General features: G+C 47.2%; 2 protein-coding genes across 3 annotated transcripts in view; one reads left to right on the top strand and one right to left on the bottom strand.

Moving 5' to 3' along the window:
• Positions 1–22,948, top strand: part of WWC3 (WWC family member 3) — a 113,444-nt gene that overhangs the window by 33,833 nt on the left and 56,663 nt on the right. For both annotated transcript variants that reach the window (XM_081221359.1, XM_081221360.1), the window contains exons 2-5: positions 2,403–2,512; positions 6,111–6,314; positions 16,570–16,646; positions 17,797–17,876. In XM_081221359.1, the coding sequence (XP_081077485.1) occupies positions 2,403–2,512; positions 6,111–6,314; positions 16,570–16,646; positions 17,797–17,876 (471 nt within the window). The remainder of the gene's footprint in view (positions 1–2,402; positions 2,513–6,110; positions 6,315–16,569; positions 16,647–17,796; positions 17,877–22,948) is intronic.
• Positions 17,903–22,202, bottom strand: LOC308608848 (V-type proton ATPase subunit G 1-like; the record flags this gene model as incomplete). Its single annotated transcript, XM_081222174.1, has 2 exons — positions 17,903–21,650; positions 22,143–22,202. 2 exons carry the CDS (start codon positions 22,200–22,202, stop codon positions 21,267–21,269), a joined length of 444 nt encoding a protein of 147 aa, XP_081078300.1. The 3' UTR covers positions 17,903–21,266.

Genomic DNA, 22,948 nt, shown 5'->3' with positions numbered 1-22,948 from the left:
AGCTGCTTCCTTTGCTGCCTTCTTCCTGCCCAAGGGCCCCCTGTCCTTGCCTTCTAGTTTACCACTTCTGTGTTTTGGAAGCTGGAAAACTTCTTCATTGAGCCTGTTCGAACTGCTGTCAAGTGAGTAAAGGGTCTCCAAGTGTGAGCCCTGTGGACAGAGGAGATCAACAGCAAGGACTTGGTAACTTCTTCTCTTTGCTCATGGTGCGAGCTGGACTCCGAGAGGCGTGACTCGTCATCTGCTTGCTTCGAAGTACTGATTCTGTGGATGATCGTGCAAAGGCCATGCTCTGTTTAGAGAAGTGGAATCAGACATACGGATTCTATATCAGGCCAAAATAAAAGTTACCAAAATGGTAGATGTGTCAGTTTATTTTTAGAAGAAAGAGTATGGAAGTGTTATTTTACTTACTTGCGTTGTTTATTGGATAGAAAATTGAAAACTATGAACTTGCAATAGTTTTATAACAGTTGTGAGTTGTAAAGTAAATGAATTGGGCTCAGCAGCGCTAGAAGGTCAGGCTTCCCACATATGTATATATACATATTTTTAATTAATTAATTTTATTTATTTTATTTTTAGCTGCATCGGGTCTTGGTTGCTGCACGGGGCTTTTCTCTAGTTGTGGTGAGCGGGGGCCACTCTTCGTTGCGGTGCGCGGGCATCTCATCGCCGTGGCTTCTCTTGGTGCAGAGCACAGGCTCTAGGCGCACGCGCTTCACTAGTTGTGGTGCGCAGTCTTCAGTAGTTGTGGCTCACGGGCTCAGTGGCTCCGCGGCATGTGGGATCTTCCCGGACCAGGGCTCGAACCCGTGTCCCCTGCATTGGCAGGCGGATTCTTAGCCACCATGCCACCAGGGAAGCCCTTCCCACCTATATTTGTCTACTGAATGAGATCATGTATGTCAAGATGCTTAGAACCTGCCTGTGCTTGGGCATCTTTCTCTAGGCTTATACGTGAATCTAGAATAGCAGAGTTGTGCTCAGGACTCAGTTTATCTTCAGGTAGCATTTGTTGTGGCTTGGTCCCATTCGGGACTTGAGTCACGCACAACAGTCTGCCGTTACCTGTTTGACTTGGAACCACGCCGCCACCACACCATTCCTGACCCGTAAAGGAACCATGCTGCGGACACTGGTGTTTGGGGCTGGGACCGACACTACGCAGTAGGCTCATCTTGTGATGTCACGGGGTTTTGAGCACATCGTATTTGAGAGGATTTCCATGGTGTGTTTTACCTTCTGTATATGTATTTCTGTTTTGATATTGACTCTAACTTCTTAAAGCCATTATGTTTAAAACGAAGATGAGTTCAATCAGTGCCGTTCTGATAGTGTTTATCAATTTCTAAAAGCTACTGGGAGAGACAGAGCTTTGTTGTCGAACGAGTTTGGGGAAATAACACGTTCAAAATTCATACGTGTCTTGTGGGGCTTGGCGTTGGTTGTGGTGTCTCACTTTCCTGGGGCCAGAGACTGGAACAGAGATGCGGGAAGACTGAGTTAGTGAAATTTCGGTTATCAGGTTCCCATGCATACCAGTCAGTGTGCATTTATAGAGACAACTGAATAGATAGCTGCCTGGACTCAGACGATTATAGGGGCGGCTTGTTTTATGCCACAGCTGTCCTGTCAATCAATGTGATCATGGGGTGTAGGGGTGGGGGAGGTTCTACTTAAACCCATCTGGAAAACCTTTCCTTTATCTATCTGTGTCAAGCCAAGCTTTCCTTGATCAGATTTACTTCAAGGAGAAATGTCTGTAGACAATGTGCTTTTGTTGTTTTTCTCCAGAAAACAAAGAGGATCCTTTGCAGTTTCTGATTCCTACTGTGTAAAGAATACAGGCAGTATTTAGTAGGCATCTCCTTGTATTGTTACCATGCTTGTTTGGCTTTTTGCCTTTGGTCAGTGGTTAACATTTAACTCCTTCACTTACGACCACTGGCAGATGAAACTTACAAATACATTTTAGATACATTTAAGCTGTAATGTACAGAAACTGAAAGTTGTGAGGGGGAAACATTTGCCAGGGAATGAGAGCGTAGGTGCTCTCCTGTTGTTGTGGCAGAGCCACATTCCATTGTCATCACCTCATTAAACATACAGCTTGGAAGAAGATGCTTGTTTTACCTGTTTTGTAACTGTCAATATCTGTTTTTGCCGGTATTTAAAGTTGCACTGTGAGATAGTAATGCTTTTAACTGTGAGTGTACTGATATTGTTACTGACGATTATTGAGGCAAAGCCAGTGAGTTAATTTTCCAACCAAATAGTTGGAGCAAAAGCAGTCAATTAGATAATAATTTTGTATTGAAACCGAATTCTAGAATCCATTCAGCAAACTTACATGAAATTGACCTCACTTTCCAATTTGCTTTCATAATTTTATTTTGCAGGATAACAAAGCCATTGACCTTTGCCGACTGTGTTGGGGATGAACTTCCTTTAGGATGGGAAACTGTATATGATAAACAAATTGGAATTTATTACATGGACCACATAAATAGTAAGTAGAGTGCCACACTTGAGTTGTTACATATGAATGACTTTTCATATTGATCCCACGGACGCTAGGAACTCTTTTTGTAGAGTGAAACAATTGTTACTCTCCAATGCACCATTAAACTGGATTTTTATCAATGTCATCCGAAGTGTTGATTAGTTGAGTTCTTCAAAAAGTGAAGCAGTTGTGTAGCTACCTGGCTTGTGTGTTGCTCAGGACTGCATGGAGTATGTGGAATGCAGAGTTTGAATACGTAAAAGAAGGAATAAATTTCCCAGGCAGTTTAGTAATAGAAATCTCTCTCAAAATGAGATGGGTGTTTCTTGCAGAGCGAAGTTTACAAGTTCTTGGAACAATGAATGCCCAGGTGGTTACCTTAACTTCATTTTGTCTTATCCCTTTGATTTTCACTTTAATACACCAAACCTTTTGGAGCTTTGTGAAGGGAGAAAATGATGTAAAGACCACAGCTAAAATAATGGGTCCTTGACCATGCCAGCCTCCTTGGTAGAATTGCTGGGAGCAGTGGTTCTCACCTGGGGCTGGTTTGGCCTCCCAGGGACACATGGTAGCGTCTGGGGCATTTTTCATGGTCATGCCTGGGAGAGGTGCTCCCGGCATCTGGTGGGTGGAGGCCAGGGATGCTGCTCACCCTCGTGCAGTGCCCTGGACGGCCCCCCGAACAGGCTGAGCCACCTGGAGTGTCCGTGGTGCCGAGCTGACACGCTGCTTCCCGGGCAGCATTTGGTTCTAGGCTTTCTGTGCCCCGCCCTCCTTGCTCTCTGCCGCCTCCTCAGCCTTCCTCCATCAGGGACCAGCTGGGGACCCATTTCTCTCTCAGATTCACATTTCTTCACTCCCCCCTTTTCGTTCTAGCTGCCTAGTGATTTTGTCACCGTCATTACCACTGGGATCCGAAGTTCCCCTTGGTGCGCTTTCTGTCCTTCGATTTGTTGAGTGCGGGGGGAGGCTGGGGGCGGGGTGCCCAGCATGTGAGTGACTAAGCTTCTTCCACGCTCAGTCCCATGGCTCCTCCTGTCCCCTTAGTGTGATCGACCCGGGCTGGTATCTTTAGGGCTGATTCCTGCATTGTCACCTGCCGGCCGGCCTCCGGAGTTCAGCATTTGGAACCCTGAATGGCGAGGCGTCCTGGCAGGGTCCTGGGGCAGGGGCGTTTCCGATCCGTGCCCTCCGCCTTCACGTGACTGCGGCTCCTACCCAGGGATTGGGCAGGGGGGTGAGTGCCGCCCTGGCCCTGCTGGCCTCCCCGGCGGTTATGCCAGTAGCAGGAGGGCTTCCGGGTGGGTCCGCCGCCCTCCCTCTGGCCCGGCTGGCCCGGCGCCCCTGGGCTGCGTGCGGCCGGGCTGTCTGGCCTTCTGGGCCAGCTTCCCCGTGCTGTGGGCCTCTCTGGGCCCGGGCGGCAGTGCTGAACGGCACAGGCATCCGCCTTACACAACCTTTTTGGAAGCCGCCTACCTGCCGCCGAGGCCCAGGACTGACCCGTTCCGGCTCGTGTCTCGTAAACCCCGCTTGCCTCCTCCCTCTGTGTCCCCTTCTTTGCCGCCGGTGTGCCTTGCTGTCCTGCGGGCTGTGACACCCAGCAAGTGTCACAGAGCACCTCTGTGTGCTGGCCACTCTTGAGGCCCTGGGGACACAGGCAAGTGAGACCCAGGCTCCACCGTAAGGATTCGACATGACACGCTAGACTTGGCCACGAACCGAAAACTGAATAATCACCATGGACTTTCTAATGGCCCCCTTGAGTATAACGGATGACCCAGCACCATGGGGGATGTGGCTGAAGACATCAGCTCCGGAGTCATACCACCTCCTCCCTCTGAGACCTTCAGGGAACCCAACTCTGTTTTTTTCCCCAGGAAAAAAAAGATTATTATTGTAACAATTTGTACATGGGCCGGAGACCCCATTCCAGAAAACTTGCTCCTGAGAATCTAACTCTTGATAGCACAGCTTTAAAGCTCTCTAAAGGCACAGGACCTGGGGAGTCAAATATTAAGTTGGAACTGTGCAGATCGATGGTGAGCTGAGGGACCAGAGGGGCTCTGCGTGGATCACCTGCAAGGTTCCCAAGCCTCTCGGGTGCACCGGGCAGAGTGTGAACGATGCCTGTCGGCCGGGGCGAGTGTCACGGCTGAATCAACGTCAGAGACGTCCGGGCACTTATAACAGCTGTGACTGCCCGCGCCCCCTCGGCCCACTGAATCTGGACTCCGGGGCTAGGTCAGGACCCCGATTTTTGTTGTCTTTGTTTTTTATTTCCCCATGGGAGCTTTTAAGGCCCAGAGAGGCTTTCTAGGAGGGGCCCTGGGGTAGCAGTGTGAAGCGGGGTAGGGGATGTTGCTGGGAGGGGGTTTAAAAAGGAAGGACTTACTTGAAACATCCTAGCAGGTGCTCTTGTGTGTATGGGGCAAAGATGTCCTCAAATTTACATTTTTAACCATTTTGATGTGAGATGCACAGAACGTAAAATTCACTTGAAAAGTGTGCAGTTCGGTGGCATTTGGTGCATTCACACTGTTGTCCAGCTACCACTTTTGTCTAGTTCCAGAACATTGCATCACGCCAAGGCACAACCTTGTGCTTTAAAAAGGGCCGTGCGTTAGAGAGTCGGAGGCAGAGTTGGGAGGGTCACTTTGGTGAGTGCACAGAGGATGGCGTTTGGAGAGAGGTCGTGAGGGTCTGACTGAAGTAAGGGGAGAAGCAGAGAAGGCGTATGTTGGCCACTATGATACGCAGGGGCAGGAATTGCCAGTTGTGGATGACCCATGGAATACCCTGCGTGGGGAAAGGAGCACGAGTCCTCTGAGGGCGAGTCCCAGGCTGGCTCAGTGGGTAGATCCAGAGGAAGGCGCTTACTCCGAGGGGCAGGCGGGAGACGCAGGCGCTCGTCAGCGTGGCTTCCTCCGCTTTGCTTTGGTTTGTGTCGTGAAAGGGCGCTGTGTGAGAATGGGTTCTGCTTTGGACGAGTGACTCAGAATTACTTTGCGTCCGTCCAGGTGGAGATGCCTCTAGGAGGGAGGAGGAAGGAAAGGATGGGCGCTCAGGGGAGAGGTTGGAGCCGGAGGTGGGCGTGAGCCCTTATGGGGGCTGTTAGAGTGAGAGAGCCAGAGCGGAAAACGGGACATTTATGGGAAGTCCACGAAGAATGCAGGAGGACGCCGTCTGGCCTGGGAGGTGGGAGAAGGGGGGCGAGCCAGTCACGGGGGCAGCAGAGCCCACAGCAGCCCGGCTTGAAGAAGGCAGGGAGAGGAAGGTTGGACATGTGTCTTAGTTCGACAGGGGTGGCCTCCTTTGGGTTCATGTCCACCAACATTTACTTAGAGTGTGAAAAGTTGCCTGGTACCGTCTTCCCCTGCATGGAGGTATGGCATGTCTACAGAGCTTTCTTCTCGTCCCAAGCGTGGGTGTGTAAATAGGAGGTGATCCACACTCCGGGAGGTTCGTTATATAGACGCTTCCATCATGTACCTCCTGGTAGTTAATTAATTTTCTCTTCGACTAGTCATATAACTGCATGATTATTGGTCAACGTAAAGATTTTACCTTGAAGTCCCTTATGTTCTTGCCCTTTCAATTTCAGAGCTTACCCAGATTGAGGATCCCAGAGAACAGTGGAGGCGGGAGCAGGAACGGATGCTGAAGGAGTATTTAATTGTAGCCCAGGAGGCCCTCAACGCCAAGAAAGAAATCTACCAGATTAAGCAGCAGCGTTTCGAGCTGGCCCAGGAGGAATACCAGCAGCTGCACAGGATGTGTGAGGATGACGGCCGCTCGTACGCCAGCTGTGAGTTCGCCGTCCCCGCGGTTAACACGCGTGACTTCCAAAGCCGTCTCTCTGCTAGGCTTTCTGCAGACACTGAGCTTGAGTCAGGCAAGGCAGCCTCCTAAATTTTCTAATCGCAAACTGTTAGGTAGTCAGCCTTCCACGCTGGAATCTGATGGTCATTCACTACCGCTCCTTCAGCAGATGTTGATCAAGTGTCCGCCTTGTACCCAGGCACTGTGACACAGGGGAGCCCAAGAAAGGAGAGGCCCTGCCCTCACGGAGCTTCCATGCGGGGGGGAAGGGAGGAAATAAACAAGCACGTTTCAGGTAGCGACACGAAACAACCTCCTGACTTCTGTTTGTCAAGGTGGAAAAGGGCTTCACCCAGAGATCTCTGCAGCTACTCCTGCTTGTCTGGGGGGATCCCTGGGAAGTCCCTACGGTGGTTTTGTTGGTCCTGCATGGAGAGATTCAGGAGCCTCCACACGTGTCACGCCCCTGTCTCTTTGTAGCATACTTTCTTGGGCAAGACACTGAAGGTGGGGGAACTCAGTATAACGCGGGGAATCAGGGGAACTCTGCCCCTCAAGTGAGATGGGTGCACACTGACGTCTTCCAAAGGGAACCCCTCCGAGTTTTGGAGCCTGCCGGACGTGGCCTCCTGTGTCAGGAGGACTCAGCAGATGCTCAGGAATTGAAGGAATCAGGTCCAGTCGCAGAAGCCAAAGCCTCTGGTTACTGACCCAGTCAGTCACTGCCTGCCTGAGCCGGTCCCTTCCCGACAGAGTTATCACGCTTAACCGCCCGCTGCACGTGCTTGCGGCCATGACTGTCCCGCGGGGCCGGTGAGCTTGGGGCGAGTGTATGAAGTTGGTATTGCTAGGTTTTATTGTATAAAAACCTAAGTCTGGTTGAGACATGGAGGGACTTACCTGTGACTTGACTGCCGTGTTGCCAGGTATTTGGCTCTGGTGACACAGCTTTGAACGTTAAAGACGTGGTCAAAGCTTTATCCCGTTTTGCAGGTCAGAATGGAGTTGAGGCCAAGGGGCCAAACATCTTTTTCACTGCAGCATGTACAAGCTGTGAAGAAGAGAGCAGTGGGGGTGGGCTTTGCCTCCTGTAGTAGGAATTGAGATAGCTGTGTCTCCATGTGCCATGAGAGAATGCAGGCTCAGGTATGATGGTATGTTGTTTCCAGGCTGCTTCATCTCTTGTTCTTCAGCTGTTGGTATGTACTAGGTTTTTTTCTTGTTTGTTTCTTCTTAACTGTCCATCAGAATGTGATGGGTCAGCTCAGTGCTAGTTTTTAGAAAAGTCTGGTCTCTTCCTACTTTTCTTTACTTGTAATGTCTTTCTCTGATTTTGGTATCAGGATAATACTGGCCTCACAGAATGAATTGGGACGTGTTCCCTTCTCCCCAGGCTTTGGAAAGTTCGTGTGGGATTGGTATTAATGATTTCTTAACAGTTTGATAGAATTCACCAGAAAAGCCATCTGGACCTGGAGGTCTTTGTGGGAATGTTTGTAACTACAAATTCAATACCTGTAATAGATACAGGGCTAGTCAGATTTTCCTGTTTCTTCTTGAATCAGTTTTTTTTTTTTTTTTTTTTTTTTTTTCTTTTTGCGGTATGCGGGCCTCTCACTGTTGTGGCCTCTCCCGTTGCGGAGCACAGGCTCCGGATGCGCAGGCCCAGCGGCCATGGCTCACGGGCCCAGCCGCTCCGCGGCATATGGGATCCTCCCAGACCGGGGCACGAACCCGTATCCCCTGCATCGGCAGGCGGACTCTCAACCACTGCGCCACCAGGGAGGCCCTTGAATCAGTTTTGGTATTTGTGTGCTTCAAGGAATTCGTCTCTTTCATCTAATCCAAAAATCAGTAAGCTTTTCTGTAAAGGATCAGATAGTGTTTTAGGCTCTGTAGGTCATATGATCTTAGACGCAGCTACTCAGCCCTGTTGTTAGACTGCAAAAGCAGCCAGAGATGATACTTAAATGATGTGTGTGGCTTGTTCTGATAAAAGTATAAAAACAGTAACAAGCTGGATTTGGCCCACGGGGAATCTGCTGAACACTGATCCAAGCTGTCAAGTTTATGAAGTTTTTCGTAGATTTCCTGCATGATTCTTTCAGTGTATGGATGGTGAGCTTGTGTCCTTTCCCTTATTTGTGATATTAATAATTTGTGTCTTAATCACCATAGCTCAATGTTTATTGATTGTGTGTAGCATTACAGCAAACTGGCTTTTGGTTTTCTTTTTTTTTTTTTCCCCTATTTCTTGTCTGTTTTCTATTTTATTGGTTTGTCCTCTTTATTATTTCCTTCTTTCTACTTAGTTTGGCTTTAATTTGTTCTTCTTTTTCTACCTTCCTAAATTGGGAGCTTACACCATTGATTTCAGACCTCTCTTTTTCCTCACATAGCCTCTAAAGGTATAAATTCTCCTCTAAGTACTACTTTAACTGCATCCCACAAATTTTGGTATTTTCATTTTCAGTCAGTTCATAATATTTTCTCATTTTCTTTGTGATTTCTCTCTTGACCCATGGGTTTTTTTAAAAGTAAGTTGTTGGGGGAATTCCCTGGTGGTCCAGTAGTTAGGACTTCTCGATTTCATTGCTGAGGGCCTGGGTTCAGTCCCTGGTCGGGGAACTAAGATCCTGCAAGCCGAGTGGCATGGCCAAAAAAAAAAGTAAGTTGTTGGAACTTTTTAAAGGTATCATATTGTTGATTTCTAATGTAATTCCATTGTGGTCAGAGACTAGACGTATAAGATTTTGATCTTTTGATATCTATTCAGATGACTTTCGTGGCTCGGCATATGGTCTCTTTTAAGTGATCTCATGGACTTGGTGCCTCGAGGTCACACTTGGCTAAAGCATTGGCTTATAACTGTTTCTGAAAGCATATAGTTAGCGATTCTAAACCTTTCCAAAAGTTACTTGGTAGAAGTAGATTGAACCATATAAAATTGTCATTTTTGTAGCTTAAAAAGGCCCAAATATTGGCAATTTCATGTGATTCAACCTAATAGAGTATTTCTTCCCAGTAGCCTGTAGGCACCTCATCTGTTCCATGGGCAGGTTTGGTTAGGTCTCCAAAGAGCCTTTCCAGTCAGTCTTTCTAAGATGGGAGAAGCACATATCAGAAAAACCTGGCAGCAAGTTTCTTGCCAGTCATTGAAAGGACAAACTTCATCAAGAGAAAGTGTGTCTTATGTACTGGTTACTGTACTGGTGCAGCCAGGACTTCAGTTGCAGTGAGTGTGGGGACTCGGGACTGGAGCCCTTGAGGATGCAAATATAGGAGGACCTAGTTGCAGCCTATCGGATTCTACGCCCAGCCCGAGGGGAGGAGTCCCATAGCAACGTGGAGCCTAGAGGGTAAGGGCATCCAGAACTTACAGTCCTCTGGAGCTGGGACTTCCCTCAGCATCAGTTTTTGTATTTCCACGGGCTTTTCACTCCATTGACATTTGGGCAAGTAGGGAATTGCACTCAATTTTATTCTTCCTGTGCTCCGTAGAATTTTATTAATGCCCAGTAAAAAAGAAACACTTGAGATGCTGTCTTTGAAGTCATGTATGAGGAAACCTTGAGTCAAGGAAGGTGAGGACTCTGGTGTTGACTTGAGATCCTACCATGAGACTCCACTCCGCAACCCGTGAGAGGTCCCTGCGTAGACATGATCTCTGCCTCTACTCGTGCAGGTGGCATTGGAGGCCAGCTTAGGCCATTTTCATGAAGGGCTGGAGATGCCAGTGGCTCTTGCTGGAGCCTATCTCCTCAGGGAAAAAGACTACGAATGGAAGCTAGGAACTAATTCAAGCATTTTATCAAGTTGCTGCTATCCCTGGGGTTTTTGATCAAGCTCTTTCAATTTGCCATTTAACCTGAACTTCATTGAGGATAATTCTGTTAGATATGACTCAAATGAACTATTTCTGGCCACAGGCTAAAGTTCAAGACAATGATCCTGGTGGCTTGTGCTCTACCAGATGTCTCCTACAGAGGTCTGGGCCCACATCAGGAGCTTCTGGTGGCAGGATCCATGGCACACCTGGGCTCCAGTTGGCCACCTGGGTCTGGCACAACCCAGATCGTTCACATTGTTAGTCATCTAAAGCAGGGCTCCTTGCTCGGGTACTGGGAGCAGAGGGAGATTTGGACTTATTTTCCATTACTTCCTTCATTGACAGTGACTCCAAGTGAAAGGAACCAACATCAAATGGGCTAGTGTTTTCCTGCATTGTTGTGATTGCAACATGGTGAAGCATTGTAACATGGTAATGTTATTTTCGGTATACACACAGAAACAATATTGGGTAGGCTAAGTTACTTCTTGAAGGTTACATCCCTAGTCACCGGAAGACCTTGGATTTGAACTCAGATCTTTTTGTGTAGCTAGCCTTCAGTGCTGTGTAGTATTTCCGAGACATGGAAGAGTCAGCTCAGAAGAACTGATCGTGGCTTTGGAACAGGCTGCCCTCCCATTGTTCAAGTTACCTGGAAATAAGGACCCATTATAAATTGACAAGTTGTCTGGCAATTTCACAACACTTGAGGGGGCACGTGGAAGGCAGATCACCTTCTGCTTCTTGATTTTCTGTGGCCCATAGTGGGATCACTAAACTAGGCATTTAGTTTTCAACAGATATTTCCTTAGCGCCTGGTGTTGGGGACACGATTTATCCTGAACAGCTGATTGTAGGGGCAAATGAGGCAATAATTGTAAACAGAGGAATTCACTAGAAAGTCATTTCCAATATTGGAGCAGAAGGGCATGGGAGAGGGCAAGGGGAGGGGAAGTGCTCTCTTCCACACCTTTCACAGATTTCCCCCTGAGTTACGGAAGTCATCAGAATAAAACTCTGTTCATTGGAGAGGGAAGATTTTGTGTCAGTGCTGGGCCGTCTGGTGCCTGAGAATATCCAAGCCTTAACTTTTTTGTCTCTGACCAAAACAAAGTCATGCTTTGCTGGATTTGAGCACACACATCCCCATGAGACTAAGACCCCAACTCTGCTTCAGTTCTGTTCGTTTATGAGCTAGCTGCCTGGGGCCCAGTCCTGTCCAATGCTCTGTAGAACCCTGGCATGGAACTCTTCACTGCAAAGGACTCAGTCTCTAAGACGCACCCAGTACTTTCTCTGCAGCTCCATTTTGTAGAGTTTTCTCCTACTTTCTTCACTGCAATTTGTTCTTCTGTTTGCCTTCTTTTTAAACACTGAATACATTCGTTATTTCAGAAACTTTTTTTTCATTGTTCCTGACAAACTCTGACCTCCAGGTGCGTTCAGATGAAGTATATGACCAGTTGCAGGACCTTTTAGAAGGAACTCTTGCTTGGGGTAAATTATAGTCTGAACCACAGGTCAGCAAATTTTGGCCCGCAGGCTGAATCCTGTCCGCCCTGGGTGGTTTGTAAATAAACTTTTATTGGGACCTAGCGAGGTCCATTCACTTACCCATTGTCTGTAGCAGCTACGGTGGCAGAGACGAGGCGCTGAGACAGGGAGTGTGTGGCCCACAGAGCCAGAAATATTTACTATTTGGTCCTTTGCAGAAGAACCTGCACCAGTGGTTCTCAACCCTGGCCGCACTGGAGGAATGTCCCGAAGGGCTTTGAAACACTCTTCTGTGTGGGCCCCACTGCTACCCCTAGAGATTCGGGTTTAATTGGCCTTGGTTGGGGACACTTTTTTTTTTTAAAGCTCCCCAGGGGATTCCCAGAGTTGAGATCCACTGATTGTGATCCTTTCTTCCAGCAGCAGGAGTATGACTTTGTTTGTTACCCTGGCTCCTGGGAGCTCCCAGAAGCCTACAGCCAAAGTCTCTTCTTCGGGTGCCTGGGAAAGAGTCAGCCTTATCTCTGGTGAGAAAGCGCTGACCCGCCCTGCATTCCTGGCTCGGGCTGGCTCGGCGGTGGGGAAGCTTGACCTTATCAGTGCTCTGTCCGGCCCGCATTCTTTCTGAGGCTCCAGGCCCATCCCACAAAGACTGTCTTCCCTTGTCTCCCTGGTGAAGGTTTCTCATCTCCTGCCTAGCTGAGGATAAGGGCCACAGTCCATCCCTTCAGCCCTTGGTTTTCCTGCACGCAGGCATGTTGGAGCAGGCAGGAGAAACATGGCTCACGCAGCATCTTCCCAGGTGTTAGTTGGCAGGACCCAATCTCGAAGGTTGTCGCAGAGCACACATGTTTACAAGGTCTCCTCGTCTGCCCTAGACAGGGACTTCTTGGTTTGCATTTGGTGGGCTCTTGTGTTCCTTCTGTAGGTTACCTCTCAGTGGGCTAGTTTGATTTTTTTGTTCCTTTGCTTCTGGCGCCTTTAAAAAAGAGGTCATGCCCTCTTTAGTTGGCCTCGGTTGTTTACAGGCATGCCTTGGTCGGCTCTGGTAATTAGTACCTGTCAGCACGGAAACTGTCCAGGCTTGCCGTCCTCTGTGTCGGAGTCCTCCTGGGCTCCGCCGACGCCTGGAAGGCGTACACCTGGTCCTAAGGAGCCGTCTGCCTGCCCAGAGGAGGTTTTTGGAGAAGCACTGCCCTCTTTTAAAGCATGTCATCCGCCTGGGGCGATCTTGGGTTCTCACGGTCCAGAGGAGCCCTGTGTGTAAGAGGAGATGGACCCAGAGGCAGACATGGACACATTTCCCCCTTTTAATAACCCATAAAATCGAAATCCAAAGTAATTACTGGGGTCTGCAGCATTTTGAGTGCTAAGTAACACAGACTGAGTTCTCCTGTTGCGCACCGGGGAGCCGGAGGGCCATTTCTTCTTAAGTTGGAAAAGCTAATGTGACCCACAGGAGCCCAAGTTCTAGACAGAAGTCCCTCTTTGACTGATGGCACAATGTAGGTCAAGTCACTGCACACTCAGCCTTCATTTATAAAGTGGGGAAACATCATCGTCATCTATCACAAAGATTTTATGAGGATAGATGAAGTAAATGTGACAGTTACCCTATAATAGCAAGGTATAGTAGTTTACATTGGTGAGGTCCAGTTAAGCTATAACCTTCTTATTATATCATCCAAAGCAATGCTGTATGCCTGAGCAGCCTCCTTAAGCTGTTTAAAATTTACCTTCAGGTGAGAAGAAAGCTTCAGAGGTGAAAGTCTCGTATTTATCCTAAACCTTGAGATTGGAGACGTGTCTTAACAGAGGAAGATGTTTCTTTTTCTAAGTGTTGTGGTGTACGTGCCATTAAAAATGGGGTCCAGAGTCTTGAACTTTTTCCTTGGACTCCACAAATGGGTTCCATTGGACTTACTGGCAGACATCGGGAACTGAGAATTTGTCTTTATAAATTGAATTATATCATTAGAAGTTCTGCCAGTGTTTATCACTCTCCTTAGCATTTGAAGATAAAACGTACTCACTGTCTTAGGTACTTGAGTTGCCTTTTCCCTCATCCCAGTCCTGGAATTTTATAGCTTTAGAGACCGTGGCAAAGGTAACATGAATGGTATCAATAAGTAAAACCTTTTACCATTTAGGATGTTTCCAGCTGTAAGTAGCAGAAAAGACTAACTCCCCTCGGCCTGGACAGTAAGGCTGTCATTGTCACTTAGCAGCGTCCTCCAGGGGGTGGTGGGCCTCCCCATTGGTGGACTGGGCAGCTCAGTGATGTCGTGGCTTATCAGGATCCCCCTCCAGGACTGGTCCAGGCTGAGTGTCCTGGGGGAGAGGCGGATGTCCAAGTGCCTCAGGGCTCTGTTGGTTACGCAGGAGAACCGGGGGCAGGTTGCCGTGTATCTCTCCATCTGTACCCACTACACCTCCAGCGTGCACTTCAAGGCTCTTTGCTAATTTTCCCCATGAAACTGCACAGACAGAAACAGTTTTGGCAATGATTTCAGATCATTGTTACTGATGTTTAAGGTTGCGGTTAAGTTCCCTGGACTTTGGTGGTGGGGTTACTTTCTACCCGGAATGGGAAAGATCCCAGGTGGTAACTGTTGGCATTGTCTTCCTCAGCTGCAAGGTGACAAGTGGCCCCACGTGGAAGGAGTCAGCAAGCCCTAGGTTTATTTGCATGTTGTCTGGGCCCCAGCGGTAGCCCCTTAAGCTCAGGCTTGGGAAACTTAAGTCCCAGGAGTTTAATGTGGAGATTTTATAGAAATAACTTCTGCCTCTTAAGGGCATTGTTTGAGGTGTTGCTTTCATTACTGGTCTTAAATGAGACCAAAGACTCAGGCAAGATGGAGGTTCTAGGATTTGGAAATAAACATTCTTCGTCTTAGAAAGAATTCTATTTAAAAAACATTTTACTCTGTGTTTTTGAGAGATTAGAATTCTAAATATAAGAACATTTGAGATAAATTTGGCAAACAGCTCCTCCAGATATTTATTTCCAGTAGATTCTAGTAATTTAAAATTCTGACTGGGGCTTAGAATAGTAGATTTTCCATAGAACTGTATTTTTTTAGAAACAGGAGATATCTGAACAGCTCAGATTAAGTTGGGATGTGGTTCTATTTGAGGATGGGGTTCTATTTGAGGATATTAAATACTCTTGCTGTTTAAACCACTTGATGGCTTTCTAAAATAAATTTATTTATTTATTTTTGGCTGCGTTGGGTCTTCGTTGCTGCGCGCGGGCTTTCTCTAGTTGCGGCGAGCAGGGGCTACTCTTCGTTGCGGTGCGTGGGCTTCTCTTGCTGCGGAGCATGGGCTCTAGGCGCACGGGCTTCAGTAGTTGTGGCACGCAGGCTCAGTAGTTGTGACTCGTGGGCTCTAGAGCGCAGGCTCAGTAGTTGTGGTGGAAGGGCTTAGTTGCTCCGAAGCATGTGGGATCTTCCCGGACCAGGGCTCGAACTCGTGTCCCCTGCCTTGGCAGGCGGATTCTTAACCACTGCGCCACCAGGGAAGCCCCACTTGATGGCTTTGAGTCAACTTCTCCAATATGAAATCAGGAGATGATTATAAACTAGTTTCTAGGTGTTGACATGTAAGTTACCTGAATGACAGCCTTTGGTACCCAGATCAAAGGAGGAAAAGAACGGATGCTGGCCCTGCTGATGGGTCTTCTGAGCAGGTGAAACTAGTGAAAATGACCCAGAGGCAGATTACACCAGTGTGGGGTGACTCTCAGATGAAGAAAGAGGAGCCTCCACAACTCAGGAAGGGACAGGAACCAAGTCACTGCGGCTCCAAGGCCTATGAGAAAAAGGGATGCAGAGAGGTGGATGGGGTGATAGAAATTAGAAATGGCAGAAATGGGAAGGAAATCCAAAAAAAGGTGGATATATGTATACGTATAGCTGATTCATTTTGCTGTACAGTAGAAACTAACACAACATTGTAAATCAACTATACTCCAGTAAAAATTAATTTAAAAAAAGAAAGAAAAAGAAAGAAAAAAAAGAGAAAGAAACAGCCGCAAGCTGCTCCAGTTGCTGAGAGGGCGGAGAGGGCTTGGCTGACTGTGTTTAGCCCACAGCTGGACGGCTGAGCGCACCTCATTCACCCCCAGGTATTAGCCGTCTGTAATCACGATGCTGTGTCTGTTAAAAGGCTTTAAATCATTTGTGCTGCACTGCTGAAGAAAGCATTTATCTATGCAATGTGATTTAGCTAAACATCCCTCAAAAACAAGCTGCTTAGAATAACAGCGTGGGTGCTTTGCTTCAGCTTTCGGGGAACCAACAACGTGGAAGAATAGCTTTTCCTCAAGCCTGCCAGATACTGATACATGACTAGAAAGTTGTCTTTTTCATTTTACAAATCTTTGGGTTTTTTTTTTCTTTCTTATGTCAAAAATCGTTCATGTGGAGACTATAGATATGAAGAGAGTGCATATAAAATCTTTTGCAATGAAACCATTGAGAACAGCAGTCACCTTTGGGGTTTTTTTCTTCCAGTGACTTCCATGGGTGCATGCATTTTAAAAGGAAGTAAAAATGGGTTCATACTGTATGTACTCTTTACATAGTTAGAATAATTTTCTATACCATAACCGTACCCCTCCCCCCGTGTATATATGGTTTTTAACCCTAGTAGTTTTGCACTTGAAGTAAACAGAGTTTTGATTTACCTATAGCCATATATTTTATTATGTGGAATCACGTAGAAGGGCCTCATGCAAAAATCAGACATCAAGATTCAAGGTTGTAAAATGTTAATTCTTCGGGAGCCAGCGCCAACTTGGAAGTCTGAGACTGAGAATTAACTACTTAATATGGTGAATCAGAAGTTCCTATCTATGTGTATTTATTTACTTTAAAGGATCTATTATAAAATAAAATATTTTCCTTCTGTTTAGCCTTCTTTGGATATTCAACAAATACAAAGTACGACCCATACCAAATTAAAGCAGAAATAGCAAGTCGTCGGGATAGGGTGAGTAAAACGAATTATTCACAACTAGAAGCCCCGTATGTCTTTTTATGTAACACCACTTATCATGGTTCATTTTATGGTGGCCAGTGTGTATAACACCCATATTTTAGTAAGATTTTCCATTTCATGAATTATTACCACATTTGGTTTTACTTTCCACTTTTTTTTTTCCGATAGGAAGGGAAAAGTTTCATTTTAAAGCCTCAGCCCATCTAACAAAAAATCACCTGTATCCCTCAGTGTGTTTCATGGGGCTACATTCACCCCCCCGTTTGGAAAGATTTGGTGACATTGGCGCCCGACCTCAGAGGGTTGCTTCCCTGTACCAGTGGGCTGCCAGCCCTGTCCCTCAGCAGCTTTAGCATCTGCTGTTCTTCCCTGGTGGCTGTATTCCCAGAGAAATCTTTTCTATGATGGCGTTTGACCAGAAGGTGCCGGTGCTCCTTGCCAGTGGTGCCGGGTTCTTTGTATGCCACCACGTTCCATCCCTTCAGCCCCTTGTCTTGGGTGTCTGGGAGCGGGGGCGGGAGACATCTTAGAGGCCAAGCCTCCTGTCCTGGTGTCTCAGTCCCTAAACCAGAGTGTCTCTTTTAGTGCCGTGGTTCTCACATTCTAGTACCCCAACAAAAAACACCTGGGGCATCAGTTCAGAGTGTGAGCTCCAGACACCCCCCGCCTCGCCCCCACCGAGTTTTAACAAGGCCTGGAGTGGGTCCTAGCACCTGTTTAAATAAGCACTGCAGGCGACTGACTTCCAGGTAATGGGAAGCCATGCTTTGAGCAACAGGGTTTCCTAGGTGGGATCTGTGGGTAGTAAGCAGAAGAGAGGATGAAAAAAGTTTGACAAAGTTTGCTCATTGCAATGTGTAAATCAGTACCTTGAAAAAGAAAATCATTGCTGGTTCCAGGGCTCCACGTGGTAGAAAGCTGTTCGTGACCCGGGCCTTTTGTGTCTAAGCGAGCCGGCCCCCCTGCCAGGGCTGTTTGATATGCCAGGGCTGTTTGATATGCCAGGGATGGAAGGCCATGGAGAGAATGGGTGACCCTGTGAATTGCAAGGTAGTCAGAAACTTAGATGATAATGCTAACAACTGTAGAAATCATTTTTCACAGCTTCTTTTTGTGGAAAAAAAATGTAATTTGTCTTTAGCTTTCCAGATTAAAACGAGAGCTGACCCAGATGAAGCAAGAACTGCAGTACAAAGAAAAGGGGGTGGAGACCCTGCAAGAGTGAGTGGCCTGCAGTGACAGAGGGAGAGTTTCCCTGCGATTTCCTGTTTGGTGCCGGGACGTGTGTCCTAAAACTTCATGGGTGTTCACTTTTATGCTTTTATTTATGCTTATTATTTGCCAATCCTAAGGATCAGATCTCTCTTTTCCCTGAAGATACTTTGTTCTTGTTTCCTTGGGAAATAAGACCTTGATTTTATATTACGCACATTCTTGATAGCTGTGCTGTCTGAAACACACATGGCTATTTACATTTGAATTCCTGTTTTGTTAGTTTTAGTCTCTTAAATTTTTTAATTCTAAAATTTAAATTAATTAAAGTTAAATAAAATTAAAATTTTAGTCCCCAGTCTCAGTAGCCACATCTGAAATGCTCAGTCACATGTGACTAGTGCAGGTTTTCTCCACCTCACTGCTCGTGACATTTTGGACCAGATAACTGTTTGTGGTGGAGCTGTCCTGTGCACCAGAGGATGTTTAGCAGCACCCCTGGCCTTGACCCCCTAGATGCAGGTAGCACCCTCTCACCCAGTTGTGACAGCCAAAAATGTCTCCAGATATTGCCAAGTGTTTCCTGGAGGGCACGTTTGTCCCAAGTTGAGGACCACTGGGCTAGTGGCCACTGCATTGGGTAGCACAGATAACATTTCCATCCTCACAGTACGTTCTGTTGGGCAGCCTGATCTATAGGTCTTCCTCCTATAAAATTGACATCTTTACAATTAGAACTTTATCCCTACTAAGAGTTTGGGGATGAAGTTCTTATCATTTGTGAGTTATATGAAGTGAGCAAATTCAATGAACAGAAGTTTTTTTTTTTTTTTTTTTGCGGTACTCGGGCCTCTCACTGTTGTGGCCTCTCCCGTTGTGGAGCACAGGCTCCAGACGCGCAGGCTCAGGGGCCATGGCTCACGGGCCCAGCCGCTCCGCGGCACGTGGGATCCTCCCGGACCGGGGCACGAACCCGCGTCCCCTACATCGGCAGGCGGACTCTCAACCACTGTGCCACCAGGGAAGCCCCAGAAGTTATTTTATAAATGGTGATATTGGTGGTCTGAAAGAATTAATTTTCCTAAGAAAGGGCATTGTATTCTTGTTGGTCCAAAGTATATTCCCTTTTGATTCAGAGCCTGGTTTCACTTGCTGAACTTGGGCTTGTGCTTCATACCTTCTGTGTTAACTCTTCTCTTGTGTCAATGGGGACTGTTGTAGCTCGGTTGCTCTGACAAAATACTGTAGACTGAGTGACTTAAAGAGCAGTTACTTCTCACAGTTCTGGAGGCTGGAAGTCCAGGGTCACGGTGCTGGCAAATTCATTATCAGATGACTGCCTTTTTGCTGTGTCTTGACATGGTGCTGTTTTTGGGTGGGGGGCTCTGGTCTCTGGTGTCTCTTCTGTTTCTTTAAGGACACTAATCCCTTCATGGGGCCCCACCCTCATGACCTCATCTAAATCTAATCACCCCCAAAGGCCCCATTTCTAAATGCCATCTTATTGGGGGTTAGGGCTAACCATATGAAGTTTGGGGGACATGAATATTCAGTCCATAGTAGTGATCATTGGGCTAAATTGTCCGAGTGCAGCACCAGTGCCTGCTACATAGTCAGCCTTCAGCAAATGGCAGGAATCCATGTGGCTACGATTTCTTGGTAAATGTGGGCAGCGTGCCACTCTCTTGCATCCTGTGTGCAGACACAATGACAGTGTGTCAAATGTGACTGCAGTATTACTCTTTATAGGGAGGTAACACAGAATGTGTTTGACAAAGGTAATGATCCCACCTCATATAAAGGGTAATTAACGGGCACGTCAAACCCTGTCGTTTAACACAAGGTTGAGATTCACTTTGTTAATCACCCAGGATTAGTTTGGTTGATGATTCGTTTGTCCGCTTTTTAGTAAGGACATATTATAGACACCAAGGGAGACACAATAGAAAGGTGAGCTGGGTCTTGCCTGGAGGGACTTGGCTTTTCTGGCCCTGAGACACTGCCATGCCCCCTGCAGGTCCCCCATGCGGCAGGGTTTGGTAAGCTGTCCACGTGCTTAGCATGAGCTGCAGGCTTTTAACCTTACAGTCAGCTTTTTGCTTTCTCTACCACTACCTGTAGCAGCGTGTGTGTGTGTGTGTGTGTGTGCGCGCGCGCGCACACGCGCATGCACGCGCATTCTCTGGTGATTTGGATCTACAATGGGCGTCCCTTTAATTATCCTTAGTCAGTACAGCTTTTTTTTTCTTTTTTTTTTTGCATGACAGAGAGTCTTTACTTTTAAATGATTTTCAGTACACCAAGTAGTAACATGTAACAAGTTCTTGAATTCCATCATCTAGTAATTTTTTAATTTATTTTTTATTGAAGTATAATTGATTTACAATGTTGTGTTAATGACTGCTGTGCAGCAAAGTGACTCAGTTATACACATATATACATTCTTTTTCATATTCTTTTCCATTATGGTTTATCCCAGGATATTGAATATAGTTCCCTGTGCTATATAGTAGGACTATCATCTAGTAATTTTGATTAAGAGAAACTAAAAGCAGCCCAAACAATGGTACTAGTATCCATTATTCTAACTCTTAGCCGGAAAGGACTGTTTTAAGGCTGGCTGCTGTATCACATAGGTTACAAATAACTATTTATTACTTTTTCATAGATAAAGCCCCTGACCTTCAAGAAAGATTTAGGGAAAAAAAATTCATCTCTTTCTTTCTTAAGAAATTTTTTTTTTAACTACATCTAAGAAAGAAAAAGTCAGTATTGATATATATGCTGCTTGAGCGAAAAGGCATAGGAAAACAGACAATGTATACCCATTAAACTTCCAAGAAATATGAGGTAAAAAGATAAAATCTTGGGACTTCCCTGGTGGTGCACTGGTTAAGAATCCACCTGCCAATGCAGGGGACACGGGTTCGAACCCTAGTCTGGGAAGATCCCACATGCCGCGGAGCAACTAAGCCCGTGCGCCACAACTGCTGCGCCTGTGCTGTAGAACCCGCGAGCCACAACTACTGAAGCCTGTGTGCCTAGAGCCTGTGCTCCGCAACAAGAGAAGCCACCACAGTGAGAAGCCCGTGCACCGCAATGAAGAGTAGCCCCTGCTCACCACAACTAGAGAAAGCCTGCACACAGCAACGAAGACTCAACACAGCCAAAAATAAATAAATTTTAAAAAGAAGATAAAAATCTTCGGATAAGCTCTAAGTTTGTACAAAGAAGCTAGATCTGCTGTTCTGCAAAAAGTGAAGGGGCCTACTATATAACATACAGAAATAATTTAATGACTCTTCGCAAGACTATAACTCAAGCCTTGCTAAAGCTTCATATTCCATGAAGGGATCGAAAATGCCAAACCATGCAACGACAGGCGGTGTTTTCCTTCCTTTATCCGTTTTTGTGGTAGTTTTTGTGGATTTCTGGCTGGATGTCGCAGACAAAGGCCAAGAGGTTATCCAGGACTTCACCCGTGTTCTGCCGGAAGTAGGTCTGGAGGATGGTCATCTTCTGGGGGTCGTCCACTTCAGTGCTGCAACTGCCATGGGATCCCAGAGCCGCGGCCTCCTTGGCCTTGAACTCCTTCTCCCTCTGCAGGCGGTACTGTTCAATTTCAGCCCGGGCTGCTGCTTTGGCCTGCTTCAGCCTCCAGTTCTTTTGCTTGTGGTCCTCGGCCACCTCCTTGGCGGCCCGCTTCTCGGCCTGGAGCAGCTGCTGGATGCCCTGCGACCGACTGGCCGTGGTGGTGGCGATTCCAAGGCGGCAGAGAGCGGCCTAAATCGGCTTGACCGTCCCCTCGGGTCAGTTGACCCAGCCGCCCAAGCAGTACAGCTTTTTAAAAAAGTTTTGCTTAAACAAATCAAGCTGCATTTTCAATATCAGCTACTGGTTTTGTTGCTCATTTTGTCCATCTGCTGTGGTGCTTCCTGGCGCAGCAATACCTGTTCTGTGATTCTACGCCATATAGCCCTGCCCACCTCCAGATGCTCCCATGCCTGCTGGGCGCTTCTCTGTGCACTGTGGCTGTGCCCTCCTGTGTCACTTCTGCTAAAGGGCTGGATCAGAAATAAGCAGAAGCAAATCATGTAATTTGGCAGGTCTTCACAAGTTGCTTGGACTGTCCAGTTGAACTGGAGGTTGATTTCCTTCTTTCGTTTGGCCACACCATAGCTTTCTCTCTTCACCAGGGCGAATCAAGACTTCCCAGCATCTCTAGATAATACTGACTTTTCATGCTGGGCCTCATGCAGTTAATTTAACTCTCACTCGCTGAAGCTCTGGTGCAGGTGATCGGGTTTCAGGGCGGTTCAGGAACACTGAGGTCATATGGGATCCCCGAGCCTCAGAGGGGAGCCCCGGCCGGCACCTTCCCCAGTGGCTCTGGCTTCTGTAGCAGGATTGCTGGGCCCAGTGCCTCTTCCTCTGCTTGGCCTCCATCACTCTGGCCACCTCCATTTCTTTATGTGAAGACAACGGTTATATTGCAACGTCAGCTTAAGACTGAACACTCTCAGAAATAAAAGATGTCAGGGCTCAGGTGACAGAGAAAACCCCTTCCCCTTAGCATTGCTAGGAAGTAAATTCATCTCTTGTAGTCAAGGTAATTTTAAGACTAGGAAAAGACTGCCTCAGTTTCTCCAGGTTTATTGGACGGGAAGCAGAAGCTGGTCTGGGAAGAGTTATAACTTTACACCTGCAGCCGGAGCGGAGTATGAGTTGTGCTCTTGCAGAGAGAAGGGCCAGTGCCGTTTCATCTTCTTTCTGCTTTCCTTAGCAAGAATCCTTAGTGATGGGAAACAGGCCCCCTGCCAAGGGGACGGTCCTCACTCCCTGCTGGATACCCACCCTCCCCAGTGGAGGCTGAGGGGTGGCCTGAGGGAAAGTTGTGGACCTGGCCTTGGTCCTGGGGGACCCAGCCCAGCTTTCCAGATGGAGCTGCCTCGAGAGGCAGCTTCTAGTTGGTTTCTGTGTTGTCACTGCAAATGGTCGGTCACTCTGTGCTGTGACACGAGCTCACGGGAAGGAGAGGAAACAAGGGTGCTTGCGCCGCGCTTAAAACACTTTGCCAGTGA

The sequence above is a fragment of the Mesoplodon bidens genome, assembly GCF_964165515.1.
Source record: "Mesoplodon bidens genome assembly, chromosome: X".
Taxonomy (NCBI): Eukaryota; Metazoa; Chordata; class Mammalia; order Artiodactyla; family Ziphiidae; genus Mesoplodon; species Mesoplodon bidens.
Note: the sequence above shows the minus strand (reverse complement) of the source record. Positions and strands in the feature narration are given on the sequence as shown.